The sequence below is a fragment of the Mustelus asterias genome, chromosome 9 (genome assembly GCF_964213995.1).
Source record: "Mustelus asterias chromosome 9, sMusAst1.hap1.1, whole genome shotgun sequence".
NCBI classification, from domain to species: Eukaryota; Metazoa; Chordata; class Chondrichthyes; order Carcharhiniformes; family Triakidae; genus Mustelus; species Mustelus asterias.
In genome coordinates, this window is record NC_135809.1 from 129,885,829 (window position 1) to 129,907,753 (window position 21,925).

The window sequence follows — 21,925 nt, forward strand, 5'->3', positions numbered from 1 at the left end:
GCGAGCTATTAATTTTCAAATACCACAGCTAAATCTCTACCTCCAGTTTTTATTGTTTCTTTGTCAGTGACAATGGGAATTGCCCACTACAATGGACTTCTTGTCCATTTACAGTTTCATTGAGACACCTGCATATTGAATTCTATCAGGCGTGGGTTATTGAGAAAACCCTTACAAGACTGATTTTCACATCTGTCACAGTTTTACGGCAGCTCTAAGTTTTGCGGAACGTCCTCGTGGATTTTCCTGAACCTCCTGCGTCTCAGGAGTCAACACCTTCTTCTGAATGTTTGACCAGTTCAGGTTCTCCTGCTGAGTGTCAGATGTTTCACCCTCGTCCTGTCTCCTCAGTCCTTGCCGAATCTTTTGCCTTGCGCTCTGATTTGGCTTCTCCGACAGGTCAATACCATGGAAGAAACGTTTTACGATGCGGTCTTCCAGCGAATGAAATGTTAACGCCACCAAGCAGCCTCGGGGCTTCAAGAACTTGTGAGCCGTCTGGAGCCCCCTGTACAACTCGTTCAATTCATCGTTCACAAAGATTCGCAAGGCCTGGAATGTTTTGGTCGCCACATGTGCAGGTCTCTGAAGCAGGTCTTTACGTGCGTACATTGCCACTGCTGGAAATGCTCCTGTGATAGTCGTAAACAAAAAGAAAAGATTGTTTTTCAGAAACCTAGAGTGAACATAAACCTTTTAATAAAAATAATCAGAACCAGAGTGCCGAAGGAGGCCATTTGGCCCATCAAGTCTGCACCAACCACAATCCCACCCAAACCCTATACCCATAACCCCATATATTTACCCTAATTAATACCCCTGACACTAAGGGGCAATTTAGCATGGCCAATAAACCTAACCCGCACACCTTTGGAGGAAACCGGAGCACCCGGAGGAAACCCACGCAGACATGGGGAGGATGTGCAAACTCCATATAGGCGGACACCTGAGGCCGGAATTGAAACCGGGTCCCTGGCGCTGTGGGGCAGCAGGGCTAACCACTGTGCCACCGTGTCGCCCTTTCTACGTTTCTAGTCCTTTCTAAGAAAAAATATGTTGATACATCCTGGGGAACAAAATATACGATACAAAGAAATTTGACTTTTGTTATCTGACACACTGTAAATTCAATAGTTTTTTTTAGTTTATTTATTATTGTCACAAGCAAGCTTACATTAACACTGCAATGAAGTTATTGTGAAAATCCCTTAGTTGCCACACTCCGGCACCTGTTCGGCTCAATGCACTTGACCAGCACGTCTTTCAGATTGTGGGAGGAAACCGGAGCACCCAGAGGAAACCCACGCAGACACGGGGAGAATGTGCAGACTCCGCACAGACAGTGACCCAAGCCGGGAATCGAACCCGGGTCCCTGGCGCTGTGAGGCAGCAGTGCTAAGCACTGTGCCACCGTGCCGCCAGTCGGGAGGGGTTATTGCTGGAAGGGGGAGTGTGGCTGTGTGTGTTCCCCATGTCTGTGGAGAGGGGGGTCCTGTGTTCATGGGGAGGGGCCTTTTTCTTCATTTTATTTTCTGTAGATTGGGGAGGCGGATCTTTTGAACATCAATGTTGCTGGTGGGGTGGGCTTTCCCGCCAGTGTGAGGTCGACAGACTCACCTCGAGGATTTATTTGACCAAGTGTCAAAAAATATGGTGAGGAAAAGCCAGCAGTGGAGCTGGCGGGCTACACAACGCTTTTCCCGTCTGAGTTGACACTGAACAGAAAGTTCCACCCATCATGGTGACTCTCAAATGCTAATCAAATTTAAAAACTCAACAAAGGGCACAGGTTCCCATTCCTATTGCAGCTGTCCCAAATCCAGTCATACTGCACGATGCTTAGGCACATTCCCCTGGTGCCTCTACTGTGCCAAACCTATTGCACGGCTACGCGGTGGCACAGCGGTTAGCATTGCTGCCTCACAGCGCCAGGGACCCGGGTTCTATTCCTGCCTTGGGTCATTGTCTGTGTGGAGTCTGCACAGTCCCCCCATGTCTATGTGGGTTTCCTCCAGGTGCTCAAGTTTCCTCCCACAGTCTGAAAGACGAGCTGGTTAGGGTGCATTGGCCGTGCTAAATTCTCCCTCAGTGTACCCGAACAGGCGCCGGAGTGTGATGACTAGGAGATTTTCACAGTAACTTCATTGCAGTGTTAATGTAAGCCTACTTGTGACACTAACAAAATAAACTTAAATGTATTGCTGTAGGGATCTCAATGAAATTGAAATTGGGATATTTAGTCAGCCTCCAGTCAGTCGATGCCTGCAATTCCCTTCCACTTCTTGGGACTGACACCAAATGTGAACAGTGCGTTCATGGAAAGTGATTGCGCCCTTCACTATTTAAAAGTATATAATGCTCTAAATTAAACTCCAGGTGGATTCCTGCTGCCCTGCACAGATAGTTCATAATGGGCAGACTCGGCAGAATGTGAACTGCTGATTCTCATGCTTTATCTTACCTTATTTTTTTGAAAACAGGGTCACAACAACGTGACACATGCAACAGGCTCACTATTACGACGGTCACAAGCTGACCTGAAGATAAGAGACTAGAAAGCTAATTTAACAAAATCAATTTCTCTTTTGCACTGCTAGAATGAAATGGGGATGTGGATATGGGGACTTTCAATGAATTCACCAAAAGGAAGCACATACATTCTTCACTGAAATTCCCTTATTTGTAGTTAGCAGAGAATAATTCTCACTGTGAGATATCAAATGTTAAATCCCTAATGCAATATTGAACATGAAACATGTTGAACTGCATGCCTAGAAATAAATAAAATGGTGTATTGGTGTAATTGCTATCGCTACGCTCAATTTGAAATGCAACTGTGTGAAAATAATCCCCTGCGCGTAACAGTAAGAATAGTATTAATAATCCGATTAAAATATATCAAATTCATTCAGAACCTTTGCGGGGCACTACGTTTCCAACACCGTAGAGCTGTTTAGTACCGACATGCTCTTGAGTCATTAAGATTGAGGTGATGGTGCTGCAAAGTATTTTATAGTTCCCTACATCTTAAAGAAAACAACACTGGGGAAATAATGCCGTCTAATAGTTTTGAAGTTAATTAAATCAGTAAGCAGTTATTGCATGTTTCAACCTGGGAGCTAAGCTTTGCCAATTGGAGAAGTACCTCATTTTAAATGTACCATTACACAAAATTTAAGCAGACTCAAAGGGTGGGATTTTCCGACCGTGTTCGCCCCAAGGCTGGAAATTCCCGCCCGAGGTAAATGGAGCTTTGCACTGTCCGCCCCCACCCGCTGGTGGGCAGGGACGGGAAAATTCCATCCAAAATTCACAAGTAATTAAATGATATATAAATTTTATATAGGTCACACTTGCATGATAATATCGTGTGCAATTTTGGTCTCCTTTTCTGAGGAAGGATGTTCTTGCTCTTGAGGGAGTGCAGCGAAGGCTTACCAGGCTGATTAAGAACATAAGAACTAGGAGCAGGAGTAGGCCATCTGGCCCCACGAGTCATGGTTGATCTTTTTGTGGACTCGGCTCCACTTACCCGCCCGCTCACCATAACCCTTAATTCCTTTACTGTTCAAAAATTTATCTATCCTTGCCTTAAAAACATTCAATGAGGTAGCCTCAACTGCTTCACTGGGCAGGGAATTCCACAGATTCACAACCCTTTGTGTGAAACCCTCCTAAACTCAGTCCTAAATCTGCTTCCCCTTATTTTGAGGCTATGCCCCCTAGCCAGTGGAAACAACTTCCCTGCTTCTATCTTATCTATTCCCTTCATAATCTTATATGTTTCTATAAGATCTCCCCTCATTCTTCTGACTTCCAATAGTATAGCCCTCAGTCTCTCCTCATAAGCCAGGGATGGCGGGACTGATGTATGAGGGGAGATTGACAAGGTTAGGATTGTTTTCGCTGGAGTTCAGACGAATGAGGGGGGAACTCATAGAGACTTATAAAATTCTAACAGGACTAGACAGGGTAGATGCAGGGAGGATGTTTCCGATGGTGGCGGAGTCCAGAACCAGGGGTCACAGTCTGAGGATTTGGGGTAGACCATTGAGGATGAAAATGAGGAACATTTCTTCACCCAAAGAGTGGTGAGCCTGTGGAATTCATTACCACAGGAAGTAGTTGATGCCAAAACATTGAATGTATTCAAGAGGCGGCTGGATATAGCACTTGGGGCGAATGGGACCAAAGGTTATGGGGAGAAAGTAGGATTAGGCTATTGAGTTGGACGATCAGCCATGATCGTGATGAATGGTGGAGCAGGCTCGAAGGGCCGAATGGCCTCCTTCTGCTCCTATCTTCTATGTTTCTATGATGATACACAAGTTGCTAGCAAGTAAGACTTCTGAGTGTAAGCATTCTTTCATCTACCAGGATGAGAGTGTATTTTGGGAAGAGCCAAACAGGCTTTGGTGTACCTGGTTCCAGGGCAGCAAGTGTTAAGAATTCAATCCACAGACCTTGTTGGTTCCTTCAAATTGATTAATGCAAAGTGCTTCCAACAAGGATTTCCCATGTTGTTTTACAGCACCGCACTTTGTTACTGAGGATACAAAACAAGCGCTCAGATATCTGTCAGCTATCAGTGAATAATGTCACTACTTAAAGTCAGACTCTCATATTAGTGACATTCTTAATTTGATGGTCACTTGACATGGCTAATTGAACTTTGATCATTTTATAGTATCTTTTGTCTGGTGATTAGTGTTTGTAGAGTGGCCCAGTGGTTAGCACTGCTACCTCACACCGCTAGGGACCCGGGTTCAATTCCGGCCTCGGGTGACTGTGCGGAGTTTGGATGTTCTCCCCGTGTCTGCGTGGGTCCTCTCCGGATGCTCTAGTTTCCTCCCACAGTTCAAAAATGTGCGGGTTAGGTGGATTGGCCATGCTAAATTGCCCCTTAGTGTCAGAGGGATTAGCAGGGTAAGTACATAGGTTTATGGGGATGGGGCCTGGGTGGGATTGTTGTTGGTGCAGGCTCGATGGGCCGAATGGTCACTTTCTGCACTGTCGGGATTCTATGATTCATTTAATTGTACTCTGTGTACTCCTCCTTGTTGTCACTGCTGACGATAAGCATTCCGTTCAACTTGTCAATCAACAGTGGTGTTGAACTAGGTGCAGGTAAAGGAATTTCTACATGCAGAGGTGAGGCAGATGTTTGAGTATGTGATAGACATCAGGCATCCAACAACAGGTGAATGCAAGTAACATAAAAGCGAACTGTAGAAGCTACTACAAGTACACAGAAAGACAAATGTAAGAAGGCAAATGGGATGTTGGCCCATATTGCGAGGGGGATAGAATATAAAAGCAGGGATGTCTTGATGCACCTGTACAGGGCATTGGTGAGGCCGCAGCTGGAATACTGTGTGCAGTATTGGTCCCCTTATATGAGGAAGGATATATTGGCATTGGAGGGAGTGCAGAGAAGGTTCACCAGGTTGATACCGGAGATGAGGGGTTTGGATTATGAGGAGAGGCTGAGGAGATTGGGTTTGTACTCGTTGGAGTTTAGAAGGATGAGGGGGGATCTTATGGAGACTTATAAGATAATGCGGGGGCTGGATAGGGTGGAGGCGGAGAGATTCTTTCCACTTAGTAAGGAAGTTAAAACTAGAGGACACAGCCTCAAAATAAAGGGGGGTCGGTTTAAGACAGAGTTGAGGAGGAACTTCTTCTCCCAGAGGGTGGTGAATCTCTGGAATTCTCTGCCCACTGAGGTGGTGGAGGCTACCTCGCTGAATATGTTTAAAGCGCGGATGGATGGATTCCTGATCGGTAAGGGAATTAAGGGTTATGGGGATCAGGCGGGTAAGTGGTACTGATCCACGTCAGATCAGCCATGATCTTATTGAATGGCGGGGCAGGCTCGAGGGGCTAGATGGCCTACTCCTGCTCCTATTTCTTATGTTCTTATGTTCTTAAGTTCCGTACAGTCCATAACAGGAGAACGTATAATAGAGAACAAGGAAATGGAAGAGCAATTAAACAAAGGGGCGGCATGGTGGCACAGTGGCTGGTACTGCTGCCTCGCAGCGCCAGGGACCCAGGTTCGATTCCCTGCATGGGTCACTGTCTGTGTGGAGTTTGCACATTCTCCCCGTGTCTGCGTGGGTTTCCTCCGGGTGCTCCGGTTTCCTCCCACACTCCAAAGATGTGCGGGTTGGGTGGATTGGCCATGCTAAATTGACCCTAGTGTCAGGCGGATTCGCAGGGTTAATATGTGGGGTTACGGGAAAAGGGCCTGGGTGGGATTGTGGTCGGTGCAGACTCGATGGGCCGAATGGCCTCCTCCTGCACTGTAGGGATTCTATGATTCTAACTATTTTAGCTCTGTCTTCATGGAGGAAGACACAAGTGACTTCCCTGAAATGCTGAGGAATCAAGCACTGGTGAGGAGGAATTGAAGAAAATTAGTGTTGGAAAAATTAATGGGACTGAAAACTGATAAATCTTTAGGGCTGATACTCTCCATCCCAGGATACAATAGGAGGTGGCCATGGAAATAGTGGGTGCGTTGGTTGTCACTTTCCAAAATTCTGTAGATTCTGAAACAGTCCCAACAGATTGGAGGGTGGCAAATGTAACCTCACTATTTAAGAAAGGGAGGGAGAAACAGGGAATTACAGACCGGATAGCCTAACATCTGTAGTGGGGAAAATGGTTGAGTCTATTATAAAAGGATGTGATAACAGGACACGTAGAAAATATCATTGGGATTTGGCAAAGTCAACATGGATTTATAGAGGCAAATTGTGTTTGGCAAACCGACTGGAGTTTTTTGAGGATGTAATTGGTAGAATAGCTAAAGGTGAGCCAGTGGATGTGGTGTATTCGGATTTTCAGAAAGCTTTTGATAAAGTCCCACATCTGAGGTTAGTCTGCAAAATTAAAACATATGGGATTGGGGGTAATATACTGGCATGGATTGGGAATGGGTTAGCAGACAGAAAACAGAGAGTAGGAATAAATGGGTCTTTTTCAAAGTGGCAGGCGATGACTGGTGTGGCCCCACAGGGATCAATGCTTGGGCCCCAGCTATTCACAATGTACATCAATGATTTGGATGAGGGAACCAAAAGTAATATTTCTATGTTTCCTGATAACATGAAACTTGGTGGGAATGTGAGTGGTGAGGAAGACATTAAGAGGCTTCAAGGTGATTTAGACAAGTTGAGGGACTGGGCAAGTACATGGCAGATGCAGAATGACGTGGATAAATCCACTTCAGATGGAGAAACAGAATGGCAGAGTATTGTTTAAATAGTGATAGATTGGGAAATGTTGACGTCCAAAAGGACCTGAGTGTTCTTGTACACCAGTCACAGAAAGCAAACATGCAGGTACAGTAAGCAGTTAGGAAGGCAAATGGTATGTTGACCTTCACTGCACGAGGACTTGAGGACAGGAATAAGGATGTCTTACTGCAGTGTACAGGGTCTTAGTGAGACCATACCTTAAGTATTGTGTGCAGTTTTGGTTTCCTTATCTAAGAACGGATATACTTGTCATAACGAGAGTGCAGCGAAGGCTCATCAGACTGATACCTGGGATGGCAGAATTGTTGTATGTGGGGAGATTGGGTCGACTGGGCCTGCATTCATTGGAATTTAGAAGAATGAGAGGGGATCTCTTTGAAGCATGTAACATTCTGGACAGACTAGATGCAGGAATGTTATTTCCACTGGTTGGGAGGTCTAGTCATAGTCTCAGGATATGGGATAGGCCATTTAGAACTGAGATGAGGAGGAACTTCTTCATCCAGTGGGTGAGGAACCTATGGAATTCATGACCACAGAAAGCTGTGGAGGCCAAGTCACTGAATATATTTAAGAAGGAAATGTGTGGCCAAATTCCCCTCCAATTCGATTTTCAGGTTTGTTGACGACACCACCGTAGTGGTTCAGATCTCAAACAATGATGAGACAGAGTACAGGAATAAGATGGAGAATCTGGTGAACTGGTGCGGCAACAATAATCTCTCCCTCAATGTCAACAAAATGAAGGAGATTGTCATCGACTTCAGGAGCGTAAAGGAGAACATGCCCCTGTCTACATCAACGGGGATGAAGGTGAAAGGGTCGGGAACTTCAAGTTTTTAGGTGTCCAAATCACCAACGACCTGAACTAGCCCCCCATGCCAACACTATAGTTAAGAAAGCCCACCAACGCCTCTAATCTCTCAGAAGACTAAGGAAATTTGGCATGTCAGTTATGACTTTCACCAATTTTTACAGATGCACCATAGAAAGCATTCTCTCTGGTTGTATCACAGCTTGGTACGGCTCCTGCTCTGCCCAAGACCGCAAGAAACTACAAAAGATCGTGAATATAGCCCAATCCATCACACAAACCAGTCTCCCATCCATTGACTCTGTCTATACTTCCCGCTGCCTCAGCAAAGCAGCCAGCATAATTAAGGACCCCACGCAGCCCAGACATTCTCTCTGCCACCTTCTTCCATTGGAAAAAAGATACAAAAGTCTGAGGTCACGTACCAACCGACACAAGAACAGCTTCTTCTGTCAGGTTTTTGAATGGACCTACCTCGCATTAAGTTGATCTTTCTCTACACCCGAGTTTTGACTGTAACACTACATTCTGCACTCTCTCATTTCCTGCTCTATGAACAGTATGCTTTGTCTGTATAGTGCACAAGAAACAATACTTTTTACTGTATGTTAATACATGTGACAATAATAAATCAAATCAAATCAAAATCTAAGATGTCAGGGAATGGGGAAAGCACAGGTTTATGGTGTTGAGATAGAGGATCGGCTATGATCATATTGAATTGTGGAGCTGGCTCAAAGGGCCAAACACCTTACTTCTGCTCCTATTTTCTATGTTTCCATGAATTAAGCCATTTGATCCAAGCACCATTTGGATATGTTAGTAGACATTTACCATCATTATCCAGGATCGAGGGAGATAGTCATGGAGCCACTGCAAGTGATTTTCCTGGCTATGATTATTTAGATAAGAACGGAACCACGCGAGAGCAGTTCCACCCATCTGGATGACAGTGGGGAGGCATTGGAGGATGGTGCGGTTCGATGGTTACAATCAGTTGAGAAGAATGGGGCGGTGAAGTTTACCTTTGTCAGTCACATAGGTTATCAGTTGGGTCGTTGATAACGCTGTGACTCATGACAATTGTCAAGTGAATCAAGCAGTTAACTGCAGCTTTGTTTTCCGGGTGAAATTTGTTTGTCAGTCTCCCAGGAAAGAAGCCTGAAACGTAAACCATTTCCAAATACAGTAAGTAGCAGAACCCTTAAGAGTATTGATAGACAGAGGGATCTGGGTATACAGGTACACAGGTCACCGAACGTTGCAATGCAAGTGGAGAAGGTAGTCAAGAAGGCATATGGCATGCTTGCTTTCATTAGCCGGGTCATTGAGTTTAAAAATTGGCAAGTCATGTTACTGCTTTATAGAACCTCAGTTAGGCCACACTTGGAATACAGTGTTCAATTCTGGTGGCCACACTACCAGAAGGATGTGGAGGCTTTGGAGAGGGTTCAGAAAAGATTTACCAGGATGTTGCGTGGTATGGAGGGGATTAGCTATGAGGGGAGGTTGGAGAAACTTGGTTTGTTCTCACTGGAACGATGGAGGTTGAGAGGCGGCCTGATAGAAGTCTACAAGATTATGAGAGGCATGGACAGATTGGATAGTCAGAAGCTTTTTCCCAGGGTGAAAGAGTCAATTACTAGGGGGCATAGGTTTGAGGTGCGAGGGGCAAGATTTAAAGGAGATGTACGAGGCAAGTTTTTTTACACAGAGGGTGGTGGGTGCCTGGAACTCGCTGCCATGGGAGGTAGTGGAAGCAGATACGATAGTGATTTTTAAGGGGCGTCTTGACAAGTACATGAATAGAATGGGAATGGAGGGATATGGTCCCCGGAAGGGTAAGGGGTTTTAGTTCAGTCGGGCAGCATGGTCGGTGCAGGTTTGGAGGGCCGAAGGGCCTGTTCCTGTGCTGTAATTTTCATTTCTTTGTTCTTTGTTCCACAAAACATTCCCTGATATACTTTCTGAAGGACCAACATTTCGTAAAGACACACTGTCTGACTCATGAAATTCTGAGTTATTCTCAAGCTCAAAGGCGACATTTAACTTTTAAAAAGTTTTAAAAAGTGCTCCAGATGGGATTTCATGTTTTTGGATAATTGCACTCATCAGATGTCCATGTTTTTATTTTATTTGCTTGAAAAGATTTGGGAATGGTGGACAGAATGAAAAATAATAACTTTATTTGCAGTCAATACTTGGATCAGTGTCGAAATCAGGACAGCGTTGGTCTTTGTGTTATCATCCAGAATCTTTTCAAGTTGCTCTAGAACTTTTAAAAAGTTAAAAAGTTAATTTATTAGTGTCACAATATGAACACTGCAATAAAGTTACTGTGAGAATCCCCTAGTCGCCACATTCCGGCGTCTGTTCGGGTACACTGAGGGAGAGTTTAGCACGGCCAATCCACCTAACCTGCACATCTTTGGGGTGTGGGAGGAAACTGGAGCACCCGGAGGAAACCCACACAGACACGGGGAGAATGTGCAAACTTCACACAGACAGTGACCCAAGTCAGGAATTGAACCCAGGTCCCTGGCACTGCGGGGCAGCAGTGCTAACCACTGTGCCACCGTGCCGAGAACCGATTAAAAAAAAATCTAATTCATTTGTGGGACATGGGCGTCACTGGCTGGCCAGCATTTATTGCCCATCCCTAGTTGCCCTTGGCGGGCATTTGAGAGTCAAGCACATTGCTGTGCCTCTGGAATCACATGTAGGCCAGACCAGGTAAAGAAGGCAGATTTCCTTCCCTAAAGGACATTAGTGAACCAGTTGGGTTTTTCCGACAATCGACAATGGTTTTACGGTCATCAGTAGATTCTTAATTCCAGATATATTTTTAATTGAATTCAAATTCCACCATGGTGGGATTCGAACCCAGGTCCCCAGAACATTAACCGAATTTCTGGATTAATAGTCTAGCGATAATAGCAGTAGGCCAACGCCTACTGGTGCAAATATGGGTTGATACTACAACGGAGTTGCACCAAGATTTTAAAATGTTTAACTGCAGGAGTTAAAGTATAAAACACTTTTTTAAAATGGAGATAGAAAATGCTGGGAAAACTCAGCAGTTCTGACAGCAGCTATGGAGCAGGGTTAACAGCCGGAATTCTCTGCTCTCGTACAACCAGCGAAAACAGAGAATTTGACGCTCAGCCAAACCTCCATTCACTGCAGTGGGACCGGAGCTGCGGGCAAGGTTGCAGAATTCCGGCCAATGTTTCGAGTCTGTATGCCTCTTTTCCAGCTCTGAAGATGAGTCATACAGACTCAAAATGTTGGCTGGAATTCTCCAGCTGTTCACGCCCTGCTGATGCCGCCAGCAAGAATGGAGAATTTGGCACTCAGCCAAACTTCCATTCACAGCAGCGGGACTGGAGAATCCCAGCTGTGGGCAAAGTTGGAGAATCCGGCCCATTAACTCTGTTTCTCGCTCCACAGATGCTGCCAGATCTGCTGAGTTTTTCCAGCATTTTCTGTCTTCATTTTACATTCCCGGCAACCGCGGTATTTTGCTTTTAAATGTTTTTTTTCTACCCTTCTGAAGTACTTTGCTCCGTTTGCAGTTTGGAACTACAGCAGAAAAGGTGTTCGTTCTCGTGATTCCAAATTCCACAAATTTCTGAATTTTTTATTCAGCTTTGCTGGGTTTCAATTTCAGAAATGTAACTGATTCTTGTGGGAGTGTGGGCGGCACGGTGGCCCAGTGGGTTAGCACTGCTGCCTCACTGCGCCAGGGATCCAGGTTCAATTCCTAGTTTGGGTCACTGTCTGTGTGGAGTCTGCATGTTCTCCCCGTGTCTGCGTGGGTTTCCTCCGGGTGCTCCGGTTTCCTCCTCCCACAGTCTGAAAGACGTGCTGGTTAGGGTGCATTAGGTTAGGTGCCATGGTAAATTCTCCCTCAGCATACCCGAACAAGTGCTGGAGTGTGGCGACTGGGGGATTTTCACAGTAACTTCATTGCAGTGTTAATGTAAGCCTTACTTATGACACTAATAAATAAACTTTAAGTGACGGGAGACTGCAAAACGTCAATTATAAAATTAGTTAATTCAAAATGCCAAACAATTTAACTAAAATCGGAAGAAAAGAAAGCATTTTGGCATTCCTTATTGCTTTGGTCTGGGGCTACTGTGAAATGGTTAAGTTGCAAAATAATATCGATATAATGTGCTGCACTCTCATGTCTGAGGTATTTAAGTCTCCCGAGTACCTAAAAACAGTACCTTCTAAAACATTAATTCACTCCAGGCAGCAATGTGTAGGCATTCTTGTGTCGAATTTGCGTAACACTTTGTACAAAACTTCAAGAATAATCACCATCTCGGCTGCAGCTAACAGAGGTATTTTGGTGCATTGAGAACAGCAGGAAAATTAATTTGGATATTTGTGTTTTAAGTTTGCTTTGGAATCCACTAAGTACTCCAGACATCATCTCATGGAAACATAGAAACTAGAGGGAGGAATAGGCCATTCGGCCCTTCGAGCCTGCTCCGCCATTCACTTTGATCATGGCTGATCATCGAATTCAATATTCTGATCCCCCCTTCCTCCCGTATCCCTTGATCCGTTTCGCCCCAAGAGCTATATCTAATTTCTTCTTGAAATCGCACAACGTTTTGGCCTCAACTACTTGCTGTGGTAGTGAATCCCACACGTTCACCACACTCTGGAAGAAGAAATTTTTCCTCACCTCAGTTCTAAAAGGTTTACCTCTTATCCTCCAAACTATGACCCTTAGTTCAGGACTCCCCCATCATTGGGAACATTCTTTCTGAATCTACCCTGTCTAACCCTGTTCGAATTTTATAAGTTTCTATGAGATCCCCTCTTACTCGTCTAAACTCCAGTGAATATAATCCTAACTGACTTAGTCTCTCCTCATATGACAGTCCTGCCATCCTAGGAATCAGCCTGATAAACCTTCATATCATTTCAACATGAGACCAAGTTTAAATGAGCCACTTTTAAAATTCCGTGGGTTAGCTCTCTATTGTGGGTTGTGTCTCAATCCAAACTACATCTCAACCTCCACTGTCTCGGTCCATTGGATGATTAGTATTCACCGATGCCACAGCTTGCTTGAATTGAAAGCCAATGAAGTCTAGCAGCCTAAAAGAGAGTTTTAATTATCCTGAAGACTAGAATGAAAAAAAAGACGTATTTGTTATTAATATTTTCTAACCCTTTCTATCGTGGCTTGTATGACCACTCTGTGATGTTTGACCATCAGGACTATGAAATGATCTGCAAATTATGGACGCATGATCTTTTTAAAAGTTATATTTCTCCACTTTTTCTCGTTTCAACCTATCCTCTTCAATCATGAGGGTGCAAGGTTTTAGACTGTGAATTTTTCCACCAAGCTGTTTCACATTAGTCAAACAGGAGGACTGTTTACCAAGGTGGTGGAGTCACCCTGTTGTTTTCTTCCCCACCCCCATCCCCTCTGTTGCCACCGTCCAAAAATAGAGAGTTTGGCTAAGACAGCCAACACAAAGCACTCAGACAATCTAACAAACATCCATCTTTTCTATGGAGGGCAGGTGAATTACTAAAGTGCGAGCTGGTATTTGAACCTCTGAACAGGAATCCAGAATTCTGCTCCAAGAGTACCGGGAAGAGTTACTGAGACAGTGTTTAGAAGCTACGCATCGGTAGAGATACAGTCATAAACACAGCATGTTTCAGCTTCAACTGTGCATATTGATTCAACTTGCTCTCACTTATGTGGCTCAGCTTCTCCCCAGAGCCCGTGATGACGCCATTGGCAGCTACTGGTTTAAGAACAAATAAAAAAGAAAACAGAAATAAATAAAAGGATGCTAATCGTATATCTTTGGCAATAGTTGGGCTTTTGAAAAAAGTAGACTCCTGATGGTGATACACATTTTAGCAGGTGGCACAGTCATCTATCGCACTACAGCCATTACATTGAAATGTCTTCAAGGCTATTCAGTAAAAGATATGGTTCCTCAGTTAAAATCTGTACTCACATTAACTTGTGAATTTTTAAAAACAATTATTTCAGGGGATGTGGGCATTGTTAGCAAGGCCAACATTTGTTGCCCATCGCTAATTGCCTTTGAACTGAGTGGCTTGGTGTGGCATTTCAGATAACAGTTCAGGGTCAACCACATTGCTAATTTTGAACTTACACCATATTTTCCCACAATTATTTCTACTGATAGGCAAACTTAATCGGTGAGTGGCTCAGTCATAAAACCCTACAGTGCAGAAGGAGGCCATTCGGCCCATCGAGTCTGCACCAACAACAATCCCACCCAGGCCATGTCCCCGTAACCCCACATATTTACCCTGCTAATCTCCCTGATACTAAGGGGCAATTGAGCATGGCCAATCAACCTAACCTACACATCTTTGGATACTGAGGGGCAATTTAGCACGGACAACGCACTAAACTGATCTTTCTCTACACCCTAGCTATGAATGTAACACTACATTCTGCTCTCTCTCCTTTCCTTCTCTTTGTATATCTGTATAGCACACAAGATACAAGACTTTTCACTGTATACTGTGAAATATACCTGTGACAATACTAAATCAAATCAAATCAAATCAAAAATCAATCCACCTAATCGGCACATCTTTGGAGTGCGGAGGAAACCGGAGCACCCAGAGGAAACCCACGCAGACACGGGGAGAATGTGCAAACTCCACACATACAGTCACCCGAGGCCAGAATCGAACCCGGGTCCCTGGCGCTGTGAGGCAGCAGTGCTAATCACTGTGCCGCCGTGCAAGAAAGACTTGTATTTACATAGAGCTTTTCACGAACACTGGATGCAATATGTTTTTGAAATGCAGTCACTGTTGTAATGTCGGAAACATAAAAGACAAGGAAGATCCCAGGCTCAAGCCCTGATGCGCGCAGAGTTAGCTGGCGTCAGCTGAGGCTGCACCGGGCTCCCCTGTTTGATGTGAGCACTACTGACTCAAGGCTCAGGCATATGAATAATTCCGATTAACTGGAAAACTAGCAACCAAAGGAAACATATCTCAGCAAGAAGTCAATGCCTTCCAGAAACATAGAAAAGGGGGAAGAAAAACAACCGATGAGCAGAAAAAAATCCAAAATGATTTGGAGAAATTAACAGATCTATACAAAAATCATAAACATTTATTCTTGATCTTTTAAAAATCTGTGTTTGCTTTTAGGATCAACTACCCAGAAAGCAATTTACAATTACTGATGATGAATAAAAGAAAGGGGCTCAAGGGTTAGGGGAAACGGAATGTGGTTAAACTATTTCATAATAGAATCCCTACAGTGCAGAAGTGGCCGTTCGGCCCATCGAGGTTGCACTGACTCTCTGACAGAGCCCTTTTCCCCACCCTATCCAGAAAACATTTCCCATGGCTAATCCACCGAACCCTCACATCTTGGGACACTAAGGGGCAATTTAGCATGGTCTATCCACCTAACCTGCACATCTTTGGACTGTGGGAGGAAACCGGAGCGCCCGGAAGAAACCTACGCAGACACGGGGAGAACGTGCAAACTGCACACAGTCACCCATTGAACCCGGGTCCTTGGATCTGTGAGGCAGCAGTGCTAACCACGGTGCCACCTTGCCACCCATTTGTAGAATAAAAGCCAAATGGGCTAGTTGGGCCATGTGGCCTGCTTCCATGTTATAATGTCTATACATTACTTTGTAAAACAGTGAATTTATTTGCAAAACTTAACATTCGTGTTTGTCTCTTTGACATATGCATCTAAGTTTGTCATTTCAAAATATAAACTAGCCAAATGTAGTGTCAAAGGTATGGTGGGAAGAATGGAGTTGGTGGGCTACACACTGCTTTCCTGCTTGAGTTGACAATTAGTCAAAAAGATGATAAAATTCCAGCCCCGGTATTTGTACAGCTGCCACTTAGACAGCTCTTGAAACGTTACAGCTTCAAGTGATCACTTAAGGATAGCCCAGGACATATGTTTTAACTTCAACAGTTTGTCTGGCTTGAGGAGAACTTTCATTACCAATGGAATAAGAAATCCTTTAGAAAAATGCATGGTCAAAATAGTATTACTTCCATTTACTGATGGTGCTTTTCCTGAACATTAGATCTACCCAGAAATAGATTTGTGATTTTGCCGAGTGCTGGCTTTAGTCATCAACAGGATCTGAAATTTAATCATCGCCGCAGCCTCACAATGAACGGTATCTTTGATATCTGAGTGCATGTTCAAGTAAAGATGCGAAACTTATTGCCAAGTATAATAAAGAATAAGGATAGTCTTAACAAGATTCCATGGAACAATATTTGAAATATCCAATTACATGCTGAAAAACAGGTCTGTAGTCAAATCGGGAAATGATTCTCTTTGGCTTCCCTGATCACCGACAATCTTGAATACCCATTGGTAGGAATGCCATGGGGTGGAGGGGGTGCTGGCGGGCCAGGAGGCAGCAGGAACCCACTGATTTCCGCAATCAACTGGGACATGTTGCAAAGTGTCCAGGACACTGTGGGTCTGCAATTTAAATATATAAAAAGACTACTGACTTGAGGATTTAACCCTGGATTCTGTCCTTAACTGACAGCATGTGGGTCTCCCAGGCTGTCTGAAGATTGCAAGGTCAATGAGGCGAAAACACAGCAGAGATTAACAGGATTAATTGACCCTCAGTGTCAGGGGATTAGCAGGGGGTGGTTATGGTGACAGGGCCTGGGTGGGAATGTTGCCGTTGCAGGCTCGATGGGCTGAATGGCCTCCTTCTACAACCGTGGCGATTCTAAGATTCTATGACTGTGAAATGGAGAAGCTGGAAATCCTTTAAATACTGAACTACAACATCTGATTCTTTGCCTAAGTGAGAGGTTCACAGGCCTGTTCTGAGGAGTCCATTTACTTTGTAGATGAGGGACAAGAGGAAAAGCACTGGAAACCGACTTCTCCTCAGTCACCTGCCATTCCACAGGAAAAAGGGGATGAACATAAGAAGCGGGATTTTCCGGCCGTGTTCACCCCAAGATTGGAAAATCCCGTCTCAGGTGAACGGACCTTTGCATGGTCCTGCCCCACCCACTACAACTTCCGTGGCGGGCCAGACGGGAAAATTCGGCCCAGGAGCTCCAACTCACAGGAGGCAGCACCCCCAACACAGAGTCTACAGACAGTGAGAGGATCAGCTTCCTGGACACGACTGAGCATCAGTGTCTCTTGGAGAGTCAGACTTCCACAGAAGGTCATTGTTGACATCTGCAGCTTCCTGGAACAAGACTCCCTTCGAAGTGGATCAGATGGGCATACATTGCCGGCTCTGAATTTCTATGAATCCAGCTCAATCCAGGGGTCTGCTGCAGGATTTGGTGTCCACAAGTGTATCGCCCAGGTGACTGATGCCATGCTTGCCAGGGATGCAAATTACAAAAGTTGGAGGCCGGGCAGAATGAGAGGGCTTGGTTTCATTGGTCAGAACATTGAATACAGGAGTTGGGACATCTTGTTGAAGTTGTACAAGGCATTGGTAAGGCCACACTTGGAATACTGTGTACAATCTGGTCATCCTATTATAGAAAGGATATTATTAAACTAGAAAGAGTGCAGAAAATATTTACTAGGATGCTACTGGGACTTGATGGTTTGAGTTATAAGGAGAGGCTGGATAGACTGGGACTTTTTTCCCTGGAGCGTGGGAGGCTGAGGGGTGGTCTTATTGAGGTCTATAAAATAATGAGGGGCATAGATCAGCTAGATAGTCAATATCTTTCCCAAAGATAGGGGAGTCTAAAACTAGAGGCACAGGTTTAAGGTGAGAGGGAAGAGGTACAAAAGGATCCAAAGGGGCAATTGTTTCACACAGAGGGTGGTGAGTGTCTGGAATGAGATGCCAGAGGTAGGAGTAGAGGCAGGTACAATTTTCCCTTTTAAAAAGCATTAGACATGGGTAAGATGGATATAGAGGATTATGGGCCAAACGTGGGCAATTGGGATTAGTTTAGTGGTAAAAACTGGGCGGCATGGACAAGTTGGGCCAAAGAACCTGTTTCCATGCTGTAAACCTCTATGACTCTAAGAGTACTTGTCAGTCAAAAGGGATTTCACCCCAGCAATGTTCAGTTGGTGTATAACCACAGAAGGTCATCATATATATCCGTGTCAGATATCCAGTCAAGGTAGAAGCTGTGTGAAGGTAGAAGAGTGCCTTTCGCCAGCTCCCATTTCCGTGTGCCCTTTCTCCATCTTCCCTCTCTTGGTCCAATCGCTGTGCCGTGTTAGCCAAGAGTTGGAGAGCACTTTGCTGTGCTTGAGTGAGGTGATGAATGGTTCAGGCTAGGTTTCCCATCCTTTTAAAAAGGCAGACTGAGTGTACAAGCTGTTGCTTGTACCAGAATGCATTTGGTTGCCTGTCACATCTGATGTTTCATGCAGTGGCCACTCGTTCCATCGAGAGGGGCATTACCACAAAGGCCTGAGACACTTTGGCACAAATGCTAGAGACAAATGACTCCAACCTCTCTGCAGTGGTGTGCAGCGCTGCTGGAACTGCTGTCAGAACCTCACATTCTCTACTGCTGTTCCAGAATGGTCCTCTTTGCTGATGTCCCTGCCTCTCAGATTGAGGTTGGCAGAGTTTGGAGGGTCTTACACCCTCCAGTGCTGCAGCTGCTTACTTGCCATGTTCACTTTAACATATGACAGCCCAGCTATCTGCCTTGGGGTGGCCTGATCAACACGTGTATACCTAGGTTGGTCGTGGGTACACGTGAGTTGGGTGTGACTGAGCTTACTGAGAATGCACAAGCTCTTCTGGAGATTCTTAGAAACCTCCTGCAACAGCTACTTCATGACACCTGACGGACCTGTGGGAGATGTAAAACATGAATTACAATTGACAAGGGGAAAGGGTTCAAATTCAGCACTGTGCAAATGGAGCTGGATCGCAGATTAGTCAAGTACTCATTGAATGATGGAACCGGTTCCAGGGGCTAAATGACCTATCCTGGTTCCTATGACCATATTTCAGTCACTGGCGAAATCAAGTCAACATGAGTGATGGTTGTGCACCATGCGGCTGTGTGATATCTAATTCTATCACGAGGTGTTAGGGATACCACGTCTCGCTATCTTCACTCGCCAAGTACTCCAGAGTCTGCTGATCTCCATCACTGGCTCCTCCACGGCATTCAGGGTGCTGATGACTGGAGGACTATCCCCCAATACTCTGCCTCTCTACTGTATTCTGCAATCTCTTCCATTGTAAGGAATCAAAGAAGAATGCTATGTGTGTGAGAAGTGCGATAGATTAGGGAGATAGGACGACAATATTTGTGGCAGATGACTATGAGGGATGGGTGTGAGATGGCAATATCTATGGTTGAGTGAAAGTGGTGGCTGTTCAGATGGGGATGTGAGGGAGTTGCCTTAAGGGAAAGGGATGGGTGAAGCTGCAAAATATATTGGGCTGAGGAGTGCTGTGCAGGAGAATGCCAGGGTAGTCAGCGTGAAGGTTTGAATCTTCTTTGGCACTCCTATCCATTGTGGGCCCACACTCCTGCTGCTTATCTCTTCCTCAACTTCCAGCCATACCTGCTTGCGGTCAGGATGGTCTCTTCCTCTTGTCTGCTGGGAATAATATTATTCAGCAGGATTTTCCAGCCTGCAGCAATACCTACAGGGAAGCCTCCAAGATCTGGGAGCAGGAGGCAGTCTTTCTATGTTGAAACTCCATCTGCAAAGTTCCTGCTTCGGGCCTGGCAATTGCAATATGTTTCCATTCCATTCCTGCTGAGTCCCTTTAAATATTGAGCCTTTCCCACTCAGGTGAAGGTCGTGATCAAGCTCGCATGCTCCAAATGAAAGTAAAGTTTATTTATTAGTCACAAGTAAGGTTTACATTAACACTGCAATGACGTTACCATGAAATTTCCCCTAGTTGCCACATTCCGGCACCTGTTTGGGTCAATGCACCTAACCAGCACGTCTTTCAGACTGTGGGAGGAAATCGGAGCACCCGGAGGAAACCCACGCAGACACGGGGAGAACGTGCAAACTCCACACAGACAGTGACCCAAGTCGAGAATTGAACCCGGGTCCCTGGCGGTGTGAGGCAGCAGTGCTAACCACTGTGCCACCCAATGGTCGGGATGCCTGGGCATGGCTGCCAGTGCTTTGGCTGGATTAAAAAACTGTTGTAAAGCCCACTTCACCACCTTTCATGTTCCCAACCCCCGGCCGCCCTCCCCACTGTGAGCAGGTCCAAAAGGTTATAATTCTATTCCATGGACGGGAATTTCCATGGCAGGATCTTTCAGTCCCGCCCAAGGCGAACCTCCTGGAGTGGGTTCCCCAGGGACAGGACAGGCGAGCCACGCAAAACACCGTAGACATCGGCGGGACCAGAAAATTCTGCCTATGGCATCCATCACATGAATTGTGTTGGTTATTCAAAAGAGCAACACCAGTCAATGCTGATGTTTGTAGGTGTATTGCACATTCATCTTTATTTTATCTCAATTAAAAGTTCTTAACATTTAGAAATGTCTTCATTTTAATCTAAAATAAATGTACTTGAATTAGTTGTTTCTAAAAGCATCCACGCTGTTTTTTTTAAGCTGCCACAATCTTTAGATAAATTGTACATTTAAAAATAAATTAATTGAATAAAAATAAGTGTTACTTTTAGGCACATAAAATTGGCCTTTCACTTAAGAGTTTCTTTAAAATGCCTCCAATCAAGCTTTTGGTCATTTAACCTAATATCTCCTTACAAGACCCGACAGCAAATTTTATTTAATAACTCTCCTATGACGTCTTTTGGGAATTAAAGATGGTATCGAAATAAAGTTAAAGTTTATTTATTTATTAGTCACAAGTAAGGCTTACATTAACACTGCAATGAAGTTACTGTGAAATTCCCTTAGTCGCCACACTCTGTTCGAGTCAATGCACCTAACCAGCACGTCTTTCAGACTGTGGGAAGAAACCGGCACCCCCGGAGGAAACCCACGCAGACACGGGGAGAACGTGCAGACTCTGCACAGACAGTGACCCAAGCCGGGAATCGAACCTGGGTCCCTGGCGCTGTGAGGCAGCAGTGCTAACCACTGTGCCACCGTGCAGTTAAATCTGTTATTTCTTTTCATACAGATTAATTTTTTGCTGTACAACAAGTCAAAAACACTCAAGGCACTCAGAATGCTTTGCAAAGCTGTTAATGGCAAATGGACATTGAGGCAGGTGAAAATAGGGAAGCGAAGTGACTGACTCGGCACAATTAATCTCATCACCCTGAACTATCATGTACAAGGAATCATTCTGTTCATCCATTATCCAGTCACCCTTGCTAAATGAGCTTTGCTTAGACATCAGGTAAAGTCATAATTGTGTTTGCACAATCTACTGGTGAAAGGTGCACTCATCTCCCGAGGTTCATACATCCACTCAGATTTGTCATTTGTAATGTTGGTGACGCTCTCAGCATTTGCTGTATTACTGTGTGAAGCAGACAGCAACTTCATGCATCTGCACACCTATTCGTTAAATGTGGAAATCCAGAGGTTGCTGTCAGTGATCTCCTGTTCGTCCGTAGCCTACACTATTGCAGTCCTCAGAGTCAGGAATCATCTAGAAATCGCTGAATTGACGAGAATCTCATTGAAACTTACAGAATTCTGAAAGGCCCGGATAGAGTGGGCGTGGGGAAGATGTTTCCATTGGCAGGAGAGACTAGGATCCGAGGGCACAGCCTCAGAGTAACCTTTAGAACCGAGATGAGGAAGAATTTCTTAGGCCAGAGGGTGGTGAATCCATGGAATTCATTGCCACGGAAGGCTGTGGAGGCCAGGTCATTGAGTCTATCCCTCA

The 21,925-nt window shown here is 44.9% G+C and overlaps 1 protein-coding gene across 4 annotated transcripts in view; it reads right to left on the reverse strand.

Annotated features, from left to right (window-relative positions):
* mettl15 (methyltransferase 15, mitochondrial 12S rRNA N4-cytidine) overlaps positions 1–21,925 on the reverse strand; it is a 149,740-nt gene that overhangs the window by 7,373 nt on the left and 120,442 nt on the right. Inside the window, exon 5 of one of the 4 annotated variants that reach the window (XM_078221021.1) lies at positions 30–632. The exons of 2 other annotated variants lie outside the window; for them this stretch is intronic. In XM_078221021.1, the coding sequence (XP_078077147.1) occupies positions 196–632 (437 nt within the window). In that variant the 3' untranslated portion in view covers positions 30–195. Of the gene's footprint in view, positions 1–29; positions 633–18,849; positions 18,922–21,925 lie in introns of those variants that run through there. One more of the 4 variants, XM_078221022.1, reaches the window with a different exon arrangement.